We start from the raw sequence: 16386 nt of genomic DNA, 5'->3' as shown, positions 1-16386 counted from the left end.
TATTTTGGATACTGTTTGGGGGATGACCTCTCAGGGGAAAGCAACAGCAGCAGCCAGGTCAATGGCACTGTGATTGGCTCTGTTCTACAGCAAGGAGAGTTGAACTGTAGGCAAGTGTTAGTGATAGAGGATTCTATAATCAGGAGAACACATAGGCATTTCTGTTGCTGTAAGCAAGATTCCAGGATGTTGCCAGGGTTAAGGTTATCTCTGAGCGGACACAGGACATTCTGAAAGAGGACGTGAGCAACTCAGAGATGTTAGATATTGAAACTAATGATTTAGGTTGATGAGAGATGAGATCTTGCAAAAAGTAGATAGAAAGTTGAAAAGCAAAATGTCAAGGGTTGTAATCTTAATATTACTCCATGTGCCACATACCAATGAGGCCAGAAATAGGAAGATAATATAGCTGAGTGCATGGCTAAAGTGCTGGTATAAAAGGGAGGGTGACAGATATGTTTTAGATTCCCTACAGTATGGAAACAGGCCCTTTGGCCCAACAAGTCCACACTGACTCTCTGAAGAATAACCCACCCAGACACATTCCCCTACCATATGACTAATGCACCTAACATTATGGGCAATTTATCATGGCCAATTCACCTGATCTGCACATCTTTGGATTGTGGGAGGAAGCTGGAGCACCCAGAGGAAACCCACGCAGACACGGGGAGAATGTGCAAACTTCACACAGACATCACACAGACATTTCCTGAGGCTGAAATCGAACCTGGGACCCTGGTGCTGTCAGGCAACAGTGCTAACAACTGGGCCATTTTGCCACCCAAACCGGGATAATTGAGATCTCTTTCAGGGCAGAAGGAACCTGGACAAGAAGGAAGGATTGCATCTAAACTGGAGAGTCTCCAATATCCTGGCAGGGAGATTTGTTAGTGCCACTCAGGAGGGTTTAAATTAGTGTGGGTAGGGAGGTGGGGACCAGAGCACTTAGTCAACATAAGGAATGATTGAGGAAAAATTAGAGGTTAAATCAAATATGTCTAACAAAAAGAACAGTCAGGGCAGGGTTTATAAACACAGCGTGACTGGTGATCTGAATTGTATTTAGAGTCAAACAGCAAGGAAATAGACCCTTCAGTCCAACTAACCCACACCAACCATGTTCCAAACTAAACTAGTCCCACATGCCTTTGCTTGGTTCACATCCCTCCAAACCTTTCCTATTCATGAACCTATCCAAATGTCTTTTAAATATTGTAACTGTGTCTGCATCCAAAGCATCTTCTTGGTCACATTTAAACCAATCACCACAGTGTAACAAAGTTGTTCCTCATGTCCTTTTTAAAACTTTCTCCTCTCACCTGAAAAACGTTTCCTAGTTTTGAACTTGCCTATCCAATGGAAAAGACCATTGTCATTCACCTTATGTATGCCTCTCATGATTTTATAAACATCATTAAGGTCACTCGTGAAAAATATTCCTAGCCTATTTAACTTATTTTTATAACTCAATCTATACATTCCTAGCAACAACCTGCTATTTCTGAAACCTCTCCAATTTGGTAATACCCTTTTAAAACTGGGCAGCCAGAACTGCACCCAGTACTCCAGATGAGGCCTCACCAATATCCTGTACAATGTCAACATTATGTCAGGCAGCATCCAAGGAACAGGAAATTCGATGTTTCGGGCCAGAGCCCTTCATCAGGAATGAGGAGAGTGTGCCAGGCAGGTTAAGATAAAAGGTAGGGAGGAGAGACTTGGGGGAGGGGCGATGAGATGTGATAGGTGGAAGGAGGTCAAGGTGAGGGTGATAGGCTGGAGTGGAGTGGGGGTGGAGAGGTCAGGAAGAAGATTGCAGGTTAGGAGGGCGGTGCTGAGTTCGAGGGAATCGACTGTGACAAGGTGGGGGGAGGGGAAATGAGGAAACTGGAGAAATCTGAGTTCATCCCTTGTGGTTGGAGGGTTCCCAGGCGGAAGATGAGGCGCTCTTCCTCCAACCGTCGTGTTGTTATGGTCTGGCGATGGAGGAGTCCAAGGACCTGCATGTTCTCGGTGGAGTGGGAGGGAGAGTTAAAGTGTTGAGCCACGGGGTGGTTGGGTTGGTTGGTCCGGGCGTGCCAGAGGTGTTCCCTGAAGCGTTCCACAAGTAGGCGGCCTGTCTCCCCAATATAGAGGAGGCCACATCGGGTGCAGCGGATGCAATAGATGATGTGTGTGGAGGTGTATGTGAATTTGTGGCGGATATGGAAGGATCCCTTGGGGCCTTGGAGAGAAGTAAGGGAGGAGGTGTGAGTGCAAGTTTTGCATTTCCTGCGGTTGCAGGGGAAGGTGCCGGGAGTGGAGGTTGGGTTGGTGTGGGGTGTGGACCTGACGAGGGAGTCACAAAGGGAGTGGTCTTTGCGGAACGCTGATAGGGGAGGGGAGGGAAATATATCCCTGGTGGTGGGGTCCGTTTGGAAGTGGCGGAAATGACGGCGGATGATACGCTGTATACGGAGGTTGGTGGGGTGGTAGGTGAGAACCAGTGGGGTTCTGTCTTGGTGGCAATTGGAGGGGGGGGCTCAAGGGCGGAGGAGTGGGAAGTGGAGGAGATGCGGTGGAGGGCATCGTCGGTCACGTCTGGGGGGAATCTGCGGTCCTTGAAGAAGGAGGCCATCTGGGCTGTACGGTATTGGAAATGGTCCTCCTGGGAGCAGATGCGGCGGAGATGAAGGAATTGGGAATATGGGATGGCGTTTTTACAGGGGGCAGGATTGGAGGAGGTGTAGTCCAGGTAGCTGTCAGTCGGTTTATAGTAGATGTCTGTGTTGAGTCGGTCACCCGAGATAGAAATGGAAAGGTCTAGGAAGGGGAGGGAGGAGTCTGAGACAGTCCAGGTGAATTTGAGGTCGGGATGGAAGGTGTTGGTAAAGTTGATGAACTATTCAACCTCCTCGTGGGAGCACAAGGCAGCGCCGATACAGTCATCGATGTAGCGGAGGAAAAGATGGGGGGTGGTGCCAGTGTAGTTGCGGAAGATGGACTGTTTCACATATCCTACGAAGAGACAGGCATAGCTGGGGCCCATGCGGGTGCCCATGGCAACTCCTTTAGTTTGGAGGAAGTGGGAGGATTGGAAAGAGAAGTTATTCAGGGTGAGGACCAGTTCAGTCAGTCGAAGGAGGGTGTCAGTGGAAGGGTACTGGTTGGTTCTCACCTACCACCCCACCAACCTCCGTATACAGCCACTACTACTGTATCCTACCATCAGCCAATTTTGTATCCATTTAGAAAGCTCAGCTTAAATCCCATGTGATCTAACTTTACTAATTCAGAGCATAACAGGTATTAGTGCACAGAACTAAGATCTTATATCAGTATAGAAACTTCGTTGAGCAAAGAGTAGGACTGGCAGCTCAACATTCCAAGGGCTAGATGTTTCAGGCATGACAGAGGGGGATATATGAAGGGTTGGAGAGTTGCATTACTGAATCAGGAAAATGTCACAGCTGCACTAAGAGAGGACATCATGGTTGGAGAGGCCATAGAACTCAGGAATAAGAATGGTGCAATCACTATGATGGGGTTATACTATAGCCCTCCCAATAGCCAGTGGGAGATAAAGGAACAGATATATTAGCAGATCATGTAACCAATTAAAAACAACACAGTTATTGTAGTCGATGATTTAACTTCCCCAATATTGGCTGGGAAGCCTTTAATTCTCAGTACTTAGATGGAGCAGAATACATTAGGCGCATCCCAGAATATGTCAGGTGCATCCCAGAGGGGCTGGAGTATATCTTGTATTGGGGAATGAGCCTGGTCACTTGAGCAAAGTTTCAGTGGGGGAGCATTTTTGGAACAGTGATCATAATTATGTAGGTTTTAAGATACTTATGGATAAGGATAAGACTGGTGGAAGTGCTAAACTGGGAGAAGTCTAATTACAACAGTGTTAGGCAGAGCTGGAGAAATTAGATTGGGGTTGGTTGTCTGAGAATAAAACACATCTGACATGTGGAAGTATTTTATCAGATTTGAGGACCAGCATAGTCAGGATGAAATATCGGTGGTAAGATTCAGGCAGTCTGAATGACAAGGGATATAGAAAGATCATTTATAAATTAAAAGGAAACACGTGCAAGGTTTGGGAAACTGAAATCAGGCGGGACCATGAGGAATATAAAGGAAGCAGGAAAGAAAATAAACAAGAAATTAGGTGTGCTGAAAGAGCCATAAAATGTGCATGGCAAGTTGCAATAAGTAGAATTCTAAGGAATTTTATACATATGTTACGAGCAAGAGGGTAGCTAGGGAAAGGGTAAGTCCAGTCAAGGAGTTGGATACAAAATTAACTTGGTCATAGAAGACAGAGAAGTTTTTTGTTATTGGAGGCCTGTAATTAATGGTGTTCTGCAAGGATCAGTACTGGCACCTCAGTTGTTTATAATTTTATATAGAGTCATACTGTTATAGAGAGTCAGCATGGAAACAGACTCTATGGTCCAACTCGTCCATGCCAACTAGATATCCCAACCCAATCTAGTCCCATCCTCCAGCACCCGGTCCATATCCTTCCAAACCCTTCCCATTCATATACTCATCCAAATGCCTCTTAAATGCTGCAATCATACTAGCCTCCACCACTTCCTCTAGCAGCATTCCACACATGCACCACCCTCTGCGTGAAAAAGTTGCCCCTTAGGTCTCTTTTATATCTTTCCCCTCTCATCCTAAACCTGTGCCCTCTAGTTCTGGACTTCCCCACTCCAGGGAAAAGACCTTGTCTAGTTACCCTATTGAGTGAAAAAAAACCCCAGCCCTCTCCCTACAGCTCAATCCCTCCAATTCCAGCAACATCCGTGTAAATCTTTTCTGAACCCTTTCAAGTTTAACAACATGTTTCCTATAGCAGGGAGACCAGGATTGAACGCAGTATTCCAAAAGAGAACTCACTAATGTCCCGTACAGCCACAACATGATGTCCCAGTTCCTATACTCAATGCACTGATCAATGAAGGCAAGTATTCCAAATGCCTTCTTTACCACCCTGCCTACCTGCGACTCCACTTTCAAAGAATTATGCACCCCTTGATCTCTTTGTTTGGCAACACACCTTGAGTCCTAACATTAAGTATATAAGCCCTCCCCTGACTTGCCTTTCCAAAACGTAACACCTCATATATATCTAAATTAAACTCCGTCTGCCTCTCCTCAACCAATTGGCCACCAGATCAAAGTCCTGTTGTTCTCTGAGAAAACCTTCTTCACTGTCCACTACAGCACCAGTTTTAGTGTCACTGTAAACTTACAAACTATTCCTCCTATATTCACATTTATGTAATGATAAAAAGCAGCGGACCTAGCACTGATCCTTAGGGCAGACCATTGGTCATGGGCCTTCAGTCTGAAAAATGCTTATGAGTTCACCAAAGTGATGTTTTGTGTGACTCACTTTGGAAGTGGATAATAATTCTGCATTGATATTTTGGAGCCGGAGCAGCATCTGAAGCTCCAAACTGTAGTTCTGAATTGCACAACTTCAATAATGCATATACCTGCCATATTTGATAAGAAACATCCATCGGACAGCTTCTAGCCTTACTGCTTATCCTTAGAAAGATTAGTTGTGTTGATTTTGGAAAATTCCTCCAAACCAAAGTGTTTGTAGCTACAATTGTTCTCTACATAAGACACAGTAATATTCTTTTAAAAATGTTTGACTGTTGATGGTAAGCCTAAAATGATTATATAAAAACAATTTATCGTTCTGTGCGTGCATTTCAATCATCAGTCACGTCATTGATATCTTCTGACAAAAATAGTTTCTCTAATCTCTGAGGATTAGAATTTTGGATGCCAACAAGTAGATTCATGGTTCTCTTATTTGGAAATGTTATACTCAGTAATTATTCACTGATAAAACATGAATTTCTAGCAATCATAAAAATAAAAATTTAAGGGCTCTTATGGATCAGTGCTAGTGTACCTACATCTGAATTAGAAGGCCCAGGTTCAAGTCCAACCTGCTTCAAAAAATTGGCATAATGTATCTGAACTGGCACTTTATAAATACCTTTTGAGGGCTCTTGTGTCACTGGGTTCAAAAAGACCTGAGTTCAAGACCTACCTGCTTCAGAGGTGTGTAACAACAATGTCTCTGGTGAAGCTGATTAAAAATTCCTATAAATACAAATTTGAGCACTATTGCTTTCATTTGCATTATACTCTTAATAAAAGTGAATTCTAATTACTTACAATATTTAAATTCTACTTGAATTCCATATAGCTTCAATATTAATTTCATGAAATCATTTAATCAAAAAACTGAATACTACTGGACTGTCAAATTCCTTACCAGCATCATCAAATGTCCTCGTATTATTAAATATGCCATTAATTACAAAATGATGCGAAGTAACACAGAACTCTCCACAACCATTCTCGTCACTTCCGTGGCCTGTGATTACAGCATATAGCTCAACCTGAAATACAATTGGAACGGCTAAATGAATATTTAAAAGCTTCAAAAATTAAAACACAGATTTCTCTATGCCGACCATTTGCAGTTTAATCTTACTATATGCAATATCAGTATACAGTATTTTAACGTGTTTAAGTATGTGGGAATGCTTGCAGTAAAATGTAGGGCAAAAGAATTTTCAATAAAACTGTTATGTTTGTCTGATCATCTCACATAATATGGGTTAATTCCAAGAAGTACATCAAAAGAACATTGCATTGACTAACACCCACTCAAGCATTAAAATTAATGCCAATTTAATTCAGACTTCAGAAAAGCATCAATCCATAAAGAACTGCTGCCATGAGGGTGAAGTAGCAATTCTGAACATTAAAAGGTAAAGCAGCAGGAATCATAATCTTTCAGAATCTGAACTAGAGAAGAACCAGTTACCTTATGAAACAGACAGAAACAGAAATTGCCAAATCTGTGAAGAGAAAACATTGTTAATACTTTGAGTCCAGTAACCTTTCTTCAGAATCTTCTTTCACTTATGAAGAAGAGTCACTGGACTCAAAATGTTAACTTTTTTTTCTGCACAGCTGCTGCCAGACCTGTTGTGTTTCTCCAGCTATTTGTATCTTCGTTCTGATCTCTAGCATCTGCAGTTCTTTGTTTTATTTTAAGGTTACTTTATGACCTGGATTGCAACAGCGATAATTTGTATTGTTTTTGATGTAATGAAATATTCCAAAATTTTAATGAAGATGTTTCATATACTGTATAGAAATGATTTCAGTTTTGAAGTTTTGTGGAAAAATTGATTTATTTCAAGTTTTGTGGAGATACCTGGTCATTAAAGAGTCAGTGTGAACTTTGGAGCTTTTTTTTAATGAAAGCCTCCCTAGAACTCACATGATTTATAATAACTGCTTGCTTTTTCTGGGGCTATTGAACAATGTGTGGTTTGCAGTTTATCCAGGTCTTGAATTGGGGAAAAGCCAGTGAGGAAGGGGCTGCTTAGCTGTTCTCTCCTGTTTCTGAAAAATAAATACTAAGTATGAGTTCAGGGTGAAACAGACGTTTTATTATGCAGAAAGAAGCCATTTCGTCCATCTTGTCTGCTCCAGCACTGAGCATTTTAACTTAGTGACATTCTCCTGCCTTTGTCCATAACTCAGCACATTGTTATTGCTTAAATAATCACCCAATACACTCCTGAATGCCTCAAATGAACCCACCTCCACCACATTTCCACACCTTAACTATTCTCTGTGTGACATTATATTTTCTAATTTCTCTCACTTCACAGTCTTCTTTTGCAAGACACTTTAAAACGGTGCCCTCTGGCTCTCAATCCTTTTACAGTGGGAACAGTTTCTCCCTGTTTACTTTGTTCAGAATCCTTATAATTTTGAAAACTTCAATCAAACCTCTTCTCGGCCTTCTTGCTCTCCAAGGAGAAAAAACCCCAACATCTTAAATCTTTTTTTCATAACAGAACTGTCTCATCCCTGGAACCATTCTCATAAACTTCTTCTATACTCTCTGAATGCATTCATATCTTTTCTAAATTGTGGCATCTAGAATTGCACTCCAGCTGAAATCTAATAAGTGTCTTATACAAGTTCTTAATAACTTCTCTCCTCCTCTATCCTATGGCCTTATTACAGGAGTATTGTATACCTTATTAACAATTCTCTTTAAATATCATGCCACCTTTAATGACTTACGGTCTCTCTGGTCCCGCACATCTATTTGAACAGTACCTTTTATTTTATACTGCCTGTACACATTCTTTGTACTAAGGTATGTTTCACATTGCACTTTATTGAAATACATTTGTCATCTATCCACCCACTCCAACAACATATCAATGTCCTTTTGAAGTTCTACATTGTCCTATTTACAGTTTACAAGTCTCCCAAGTTTTGTGCCAAATACAACTTTTAATTGTCGCCTGCACACCCAGATGTAGATCATTAACATATATCAAGACAAGCAAGAATTCCAATACCGATCTCTTGGGAACTTCAGTGCAAACCTTTCCCCAGTCAAAAAATACCCACTGATCATTTCAGCATCCTTTGTCTGCATATTTTAAAGCTGAAAAGACCTAAAAACTGAAGATTTTTTCATCAGTAGGGCTAAGCAGACCACATCAGACCTGTAGAGTCAAAAGGGTGGCACTGGAAAAGCATAGCAGGTCAGGTAGCATCCAAGGAGCAGGAGAGTAGATGTTTCAGGCATAAGCCCTTTGGCAGGATTGGTACTTTTACTTTATACTATGCATGTTCTTTGTACTATCAATAGTGCATTCCTCAAACCTTAGTTGTAACACAAGATACTTCACAAATGCATTATAAAACAAAGTATGCCTCGGAGCTGATAAAACTATTAGGTGAGATGACCAAAAGCTTGACAAAGTGGTAGGTCTTAAGAAATGTTCTAAAAGAGTAAGGTGAGACAGAGAGGTAGAGAGATAGTAGATATACGTTCAAAAGCTTAGGGCCTAGATAGCAAAAGCATAATCAGTAATAGTGGTGCAACTAAAATTGGGAAATTACAGAGACAGAGAGGCATAAACCAATTTGAAAGTAGGGATGAATATTTTATCATTAAGATGTAGTTTAACTTAAATGTAATTCAATCAGCACAGGGGTGCAAGGGAAATGAAACCTGTTGCACATTAGTACAGCTGAGTATTTGGATGGCCTCAAACTTTCAGAGGGTATAACATTGGAAGCCAGCCAGGACACCATTGGAATAATTGAATCTAGAGGTAACAAATGAATAAATAAGGGTTTCACCAGGCAATGATAGGGTGAAGACGATTGATTTTTCAGAGGTGGAAATAGGTGTTCTTCGTGATGACTTGACACCAAGTTTATGAACACACTGGCATAATTTTAAACTGTTGCCAAAAAGAGCAACATAATCAGTAGTTAGTGAATGGAGTTTGGAGGAAAGAGTAAAGGCAAAAGTTTTACTGTCTAGCATCGAATCCAGGTCCCTGGAGCAATGAGGCACCAGTGCTAACCACTGAACCTCTGTGCCACCCTAATTTCTTGATTTCTGGACATACAAACAAAGAACAAGAGTGAGCCCCTTGACCATTGGAGCTTGATCCACCATTCATTAAGACTAATTAAGCCTGATTTGATTTTAACTTCAACTCTGTATTCCTGAATATCCTAATAATCTTTCATTTACTTGATCATCAGGAACGTACCTAATTTTGCCATGAAAATATTTAAAGATTTTACATCCACTGCTTTTGAATTATCCTACTGTCTTCAAAACAACGTTGTATGGAGTTATACAGTGTGTCGGTGATAAAACCCACTAAATTACTTCCCAGGCAATAGAATTGCCGATTCCAGCTGGAAAATCACAAATAAAACAACCATGATAACCCTTAAGACAGACTCCGACAAGGAGTGGATAAAATTATCCAAACAATTATTTCCAAAATAATTTTCAAAGGGAGGCTCTGTGAATCTTACCTTCGCTCTGACAATGGAATACTTTGTTTACTTCGAAAGTAAATGCAGAATGGTAGTTACGTGTAATGTGGTCAAAATTCGCCTTGGACAGTGATGAAAAATCTGTTATCAGATCAGTCACCCATCATGTGCATCATCAGATATTCTGCTCCATTGCAGTCAATGGCATTAACCATTATTTCCATCAAACAGAGAGTACTGTATGTAAGTTGCCTGTGAATTTGCCCATATAACAATAGTGACATCTTTACATTGTATCCATTGTTTCAATTATATTGCAAACAGTACCTGGTTTTGGAGTTCAGTTAGAGAATATTAACCTTCAGAATAGTTGGGTGCTTAGTTTGACTGGTGTAGCTTTGATGGGCCAAAAGGCCTCCATTACTATGATTTGATTGGCTGTTTTGGAACACCGAGGGAATTAAAAGCCCCTTCTAAAAGCAACGTTTTTTTCTGTATATTAGGCATAAAGAACAAAAGCTGGTGAGGTGTATAGCTAGAATTTTACAGAATTTTGGAAAAAAGATGTCTGTGCAACAAAGGAAAAGCTAATGACTATGGCTGAGACGACTGAAACATTCAGTACCAATCTTGAAACTACAGAAACTGTGTGCAGGTTAGTATCAACAACCACATTTCCAAACCTGAAAAGAATATAACATTTTTGAAACAAATTATATTGCTGCAGTACTGATGCGAAAATAACTCTCTAGGCCAGGGAGAGAGATTCATTAACAGAGAGAAGCCAATGTTATATCCTATGAAAATGCCAATACTCTGGTAGTTTCTCCCACTGGACGAAGATTTATTCTGCAGCATGTCGAACATAAAGAAGGATGGAATATTGTATAAACTAGGATGTGTCCCGAGTTGTTCTTCTGTTTTGTCTTAGAGATGCCTTAATTCACAGAGTTAGACCTTGGAGATAGGTATCGGGAGAAGCTCTATAATAAAATTAAGCATGTTAAGTGTTGGTGGTATTGCTGTGCTGAAGGTATGATTAAGTTTCTTTGTGTTTAATTCCATGCCAAGCGTTTATTATGTTTTGAAGGAGAATTCTCAAAGGAAGAGACATCATAGATGAAAGTGTACTCTGCTACAAATCATCTCATTTTAAACTTGTTACAAAATGGAATTCACATATTGGAATTTCTTTCAAATATTTATTTGTAATCTGTGTGTAAGTACCTCAAAGGGAGAGACATCATAGATCAAAATGCACTCACATCTTGGAATTTCTTTCAAACATTTATTTGTAATTTGTAGTCGGCTGGCCTGTGAAGCCTAGAGTGTGACTCTCACTTGTTGTGTCTAAATGGGACTCTGACAACGGAATGGAATAGGCTGGTGAAGCCCAGGCACAACTGTAGCAGCAGAGAAGGAAAACTTGGGCTCTCTTTAACTTGAAGTCATGGATTCTTTTGCCGAGCCGGTTTGTTTTTCTGCAAAAGTATCGTCGCCTCACTAGGTGACATCATCAGTGCATGTTTGATAAGGTGTTGGTGATCTGCCCCACCTGGATTTATATGTCTCTGTTTGTTGGTACTTCCGGTTCTGTACCTGAGTGGGCTGTGTATGGGCTCCAGTTCAATGCGTCTATTGATTGAATTCCGGTTGGAATACCAGGCTTCAAGGAATTCTCTGGCATGTCTCTGTTTTGCCTGAGTTATGATGGCTATATTGTCCCATTTGAATTTGTGTCCTTCGTTGTCTGTGCGGTTGGAAATGAGAGCGAGTACTGGTCATCTCTGGCAGGGGCGAGCTGATGTTTGTGTACTCATATGGTCGGTTTTCTTCCTGTTTGTCCAAGTAGTGCTTTTCACAGTCTTTGCAGAGTATCTTTAGATTATGTTCATCCTGTTGGATATGGGTCTTGGGTCTTGAACTTTTGTGAGGAGCTGGTGGAAGGTGTTCCTGGGCCACTAAGATTCCAAGGGGTATGAGTAGTCTGATGGCTATCTCTTATGTCTTTGATATCTTTGATGTATGGTATGTTTGCTATCGTGTCTGGTCATGTAGTGTATTTTTCTTTGGGTTTGTCCTGTACATACCAGAGGATAGTGCTTTTGGTGTACCCATTTTGTTTAAATCCCTTGAATAGGTGCTCTTGTTCTGCCTTCTGAAGTTCTGGGCTGCTGCAGTGTGTTATTGCCCATTTAAATAATGTCCTAATGCAGCTCCATTTGAGTGTGCTGGGTGGTTGTTGCTATAACTCAGTATCTTGTCAGTATGGGTGTTCTTCCTGTACACACTGGTCTAAGTTCCCTGTAGGTGTGCATTCCACTAATACGTCCAGGAAGTGCGGGGGGGGGGGGGGGGGGTCTGCTGTCGGTTTCCTCTTCTTTAGTGAACTTTATTCCGGTGAGGATGTTATTGATGTAGTGGTGGGTTTCTTCCAGTGTGCACATTTAATGATGATAAAGGTGTCATCTACATACTGGATCCAGAGTTTGGCTTAAATGGTGGAGAGGGCTGTCCATTAAAAGCTTTGCATTACTGCTTCTGCTATCAGTCCTGATATCGGGGACCCCATTGGTATACTGTTGATTCGTCTGTACACTTGTCTATTGAATGTAAAGTGAGTTGTAAGGCATAAGTCTAGCAGTTTTAATATGCTTTTTTTTTTGGTGCTGCTGGTGTCATCGGTAACCACTTCGTCCAAGAATGTGGCAATGGTATCCTTGGCTAAGTCACTATCCATAGATCTGAAGAGTGCTGTTACATCAAATGAAATCATTTGAAAACACACCAGATCGGTGCATGAATCCATGACTTCATCCACAAGCCAAGCTACAAATCTTCTCAAGGTCACTTTTACTTATCTTTCTTTATTTTAAGTTAAAGTGAATGGCACCTATGCATGGTGACATTACACACTTTTCACCACTTTATATTGATTACACGTGACAATGGCTGAAAATGTGTTGCTGGAAAAGCGCAGCAGGTCAGGCAGCATCCAGGGAGCAGGAGAGCCCTTCCTGAAGAAGGGCTCATGCCCGAAACGTCGACTCTTCTGCTCCTTGGATGCTGCCTGACCTGCTGCGCTTTTCCAGCAACACATTTTCAGCTCTGATCTCCAGCTTCTGCAGTCCTCACTTTCTCCTACACGTGACAATAAGTAAGTCATTCTTGATTCTTGGCAGCTATAATCAACTTTCAATGTTACCAGGATCAAATAAATAGTGGCTAGAAGTCTGAATAGTGACTGCCTTGCAGGCACTGATTAAGTGCTGGGATTATGTCATCACATACATTTTTGTTACTTTATGAGTTTCGAGTACACCTATTGCACATGGCATGAGGTGATCTTAGATGTCTCCCCACCTAGATGTAATGGATAGCTAATGTTATGTCTGATTCCCCCAACTTTATGGTCAGTTGGACTCAGTTTGGCTTGGCACTATGGCAATGACCCCAGCTAGGATTTTGCAAACAATCTAATGACACCCGCTTATAGAGCAAAAACAATCAGAAAATATTTCCAAGAACTTTTGTGAAGGTGTTAAATAATGGTAAAAGCCTGTAGAGAGATAGGTTGAGGAGTTTTTAAGAGACAAGGAGTACCTGGAGCGCTTTTTAAGAAGCATTTCTTTCATTGGTCTACGTATATCTGAAAATTAATTCTTGACTAATTATTGTGAATTACAGAACTAAAATCCTTGTAAACAATGAATCTTAAACATTAAAGTATCTCATCTATTACTGAAACGTTTACTTTCTAATTGTAATTGGGGGGAATAGCAGTTCCATGTGGGAGTTGAGCAACCACTCTTTAAATGTGGCAACATCACTGCTGTATCTAAACGAAACAAAAACCTATAGGTGGTATTCAATGCATTCTTACTGCAGCAGCCACTGACAGAAACACTGCATTTTGGCATATAGTGATATAAGTGAAAACAAGGAGAATATTGTCCAGGAGTATCATTAACTGGGGTCATAACAAGTCAGATCCCAAAATGAAACTTGGCTTGACAGATCATACCTTATTTTTGCAATTAACATTGTGGTTAACTGCTGAAACATTTTCACATGCAGCTGCAGATGTCCTTTGCAATCAGAACATGAGTTTATTACACAAAAGAAAAGAAAACAAACAAAACTATATATTTCTATTGATTCGGGGACGTGGATGCACTTGCTGGACCAGCATCTCTAATTACCCTGGAGAAAGTCATGGTGAGCTATCTGCTTGAACTGCTATGATTTATTTGGTTTAGGTAGACCTACAACCGGTAAGAGGGAGAGTTCCACGAGTTTGACTCACTGACCATGAGGGACAGTGATATATTTGCAAGTCAAAACGCTGAGTGGCATGGATGCAAACATGCAGGTATGGTGTTCCCATATGTGTCCTTGATGGCAGTGGTCATGGACTTAGAGTAGTACTGTCTAAGGAGCCTTAGTGAATTTCTGGCATACATTTTGTAGATGGTGCGTACTGTGTGTCAGTGGCAGAGGTCAAGAATGTTTGAGGCTGTTGTGCCAATCAAGAGGACTGCTTTATCCAGGATATTATCAAGCTTCTTGAGTGTTATTTGAGCTAACATCATCCAGACAAGTGGAGAATACCATCACACTCCTCACCTTGTACCTTGTAAGTGATGGACAGATTTTGGGGGGCAAACATAGAAAATGCTGGAGAAATTCAGCAGTTCTGGTAGCATCAGTGGAAAGGGAAACAGAGTTAAAGGTTCAAGTCCATTATGGGTGTTCTTCAGAATTGAAGATGGCTGGCCTAGAACGTTATCCTGAGGAACACCTAGAGACTCTAAAGCAAAAATTACTCACTCCCAACAATCAAAACCATCTTTGTTTGTGATAGGGATGACTCCAATCAATGAAGAGTCTTCCTTGTCATTCTAATCGACTCTAATTTTGCCAATAATGCAATGCTTGGAACGGACAGCCCTCCCCACCATCCAACACAAACTCTGCATCCGGTATGCAGATGACACTTTTGTCATCATTAAATGTACACAACTGGAAGAAACCCACCACTACATCAATAACATCCTCACTGAAATTTAATCAAATGCTGTCTTGATGACAAGCACAGTCTATCTCAACTCACATCCTTACAGTTAGAAAGATCTTAGCATAAAATCAAAGAAAACATTTCATCTGTTAATCAACATCATCCATTACAGACCTCAACACGAAAGGAATTACATCCTTATCTCATCTCTTCAGGTTTCTATTATTTGATGTTTCATGTTTCTTTCTTGTGGATTGTGGAGATAGTTTGATTATTCCTTTCCAAGTCTGCTGACAAGAATTTTTCATAACTCTTCGAGCCTAAACTTTAATTGTCCCAATTTGTAATTTGGGTAATTTAGTGGTTGGTTTTTTAACATGTACAACAAGAAGAGCTGGGTTCTTTTCCCCTCTAACCGCCCTCACCACCCCAGCCCCACCCACCCGCCTGCACCCCACATTATTTTGACTTAATTCCCTCTCTTGTTTTCTCGTTTCTTGAGTTTTTTGTTATTGTTGCATTGCCCATAGCTGGCAATGTTTTTTAACTTGTTAATTGGATATCTTTGTTAATTTGGTGATGGGATATTCAAGTCAAAAATGAAAAAGAGCTGTATTCTTTATCAAATAATTAAAAAAAAAACTGGGTTCTTCCCAGGAAGGTGCTGGCTTCTGGACAGGGAAAGGGTACATGAGGGAAATGTGAAAACTGGTGGGGGTCTATGCAATAAAGTATTGTAAATCCCTGAAAGTCCTTTGCTGCCTAATTCAGCATATGGATATTGGGCTGTTCAACACTGGGAATTACCTTAATCTGCAGTAGCATTGCTGGTATCTTGCTAGTTGCAGAAACTCAACACAGGTACAGCAAAACCTTTATTATAGTGGCTGGAATAAAAACAGAAATTGCTGGAAAAGTTCAGCAGGTCTAGCAGCAACTGTTGAGAGAAATCAGAGTTAACATTTCGGGTCCAGTGACCCTTACTCAGTTCTGAGGAAGTCACTCGACCTGAAACGTTAACGCTGATTTCTCTCCACAGATGCTGCCAGATCTGCTTTGCTTTTCCAGCAATTTCTGGGTTTTTTCCCTGATTTCCAACATCTGCAGTTCTTTCATTTTATTGGGTTTCAATATTGTTCAAAAAGAAACTTGAGTTGTGTTGTTAATTGTTTTTATGTTAACTGAACATACATAATTTCAATTGATTTGAAAACAAGAACATGTACTTTTATGGAGTTACATATGCAGCAATTCATTAAATAAAGATCCCTTATGTTCTTGCTCTATTGACAAATTATAATAGAAGAAGAAAGATTCTTGAATGTTTGCATTAGAATTTATTATCTGTTCAGACCATCTCTCATTTCCTCTGTTCAGGTCCTAGGGAGTGTTGCTGAACAAAGAGACCTTGGAGTGCAGGTTCATAGCTCCTTGAAAGTGGAGTCACAGGTAGATAGGATAGTGAAGAAGACATTTGGTATGCTTTCTTT

The 16386-nt window shown here is 40.7% G+C and overlaps 1 protein-coding gene across 1 annotated transcript in view; it reads right to left on the bottom strand.

Annotated features, from left to right (window-relative positions):
- si:dkey-256h2.1 (uncharacterized protein LOC337520 homolog) overlaps positions 1 to 16386 on the bottom strand; it is a 246445-nt gene that overhangs the window by 42116 nt on the left and 187943 nt on the right. The window contains exon 10 of the mRNA XM_060824762.1: positions 6308 to 6434. Coding sequence (XP_060680745.1) covers positions 6308 to 6434 — 127 coding nt within the window. The remainder of the gene's footprint in view (positions 1 to 6307; positions 6435 to 16386) is intronic.

This window comes from Hemiscyllium ocellatum, chromosome 5 (genome assembly GCF_020745735.1).
Source record: "Hemiscyllium ocellatum isolate sHemOce1 chromosome 5, sHemOce1.pat.X.cur, whole genome shotgun sequence".
In the NCBI taxonomy this organism is placed as follows: Eukaryota; Metazoa; Chordata; class Chondrichthyes; order Orectolobiformes; family Hemiscylliidae; genus Hemiscyllium; species Hemiscyllium ocellatum.
Note: the sequence above shows the minus strand (reverse complement) of the source record. Positions and strands in the feature narration are given on the sequence as shown.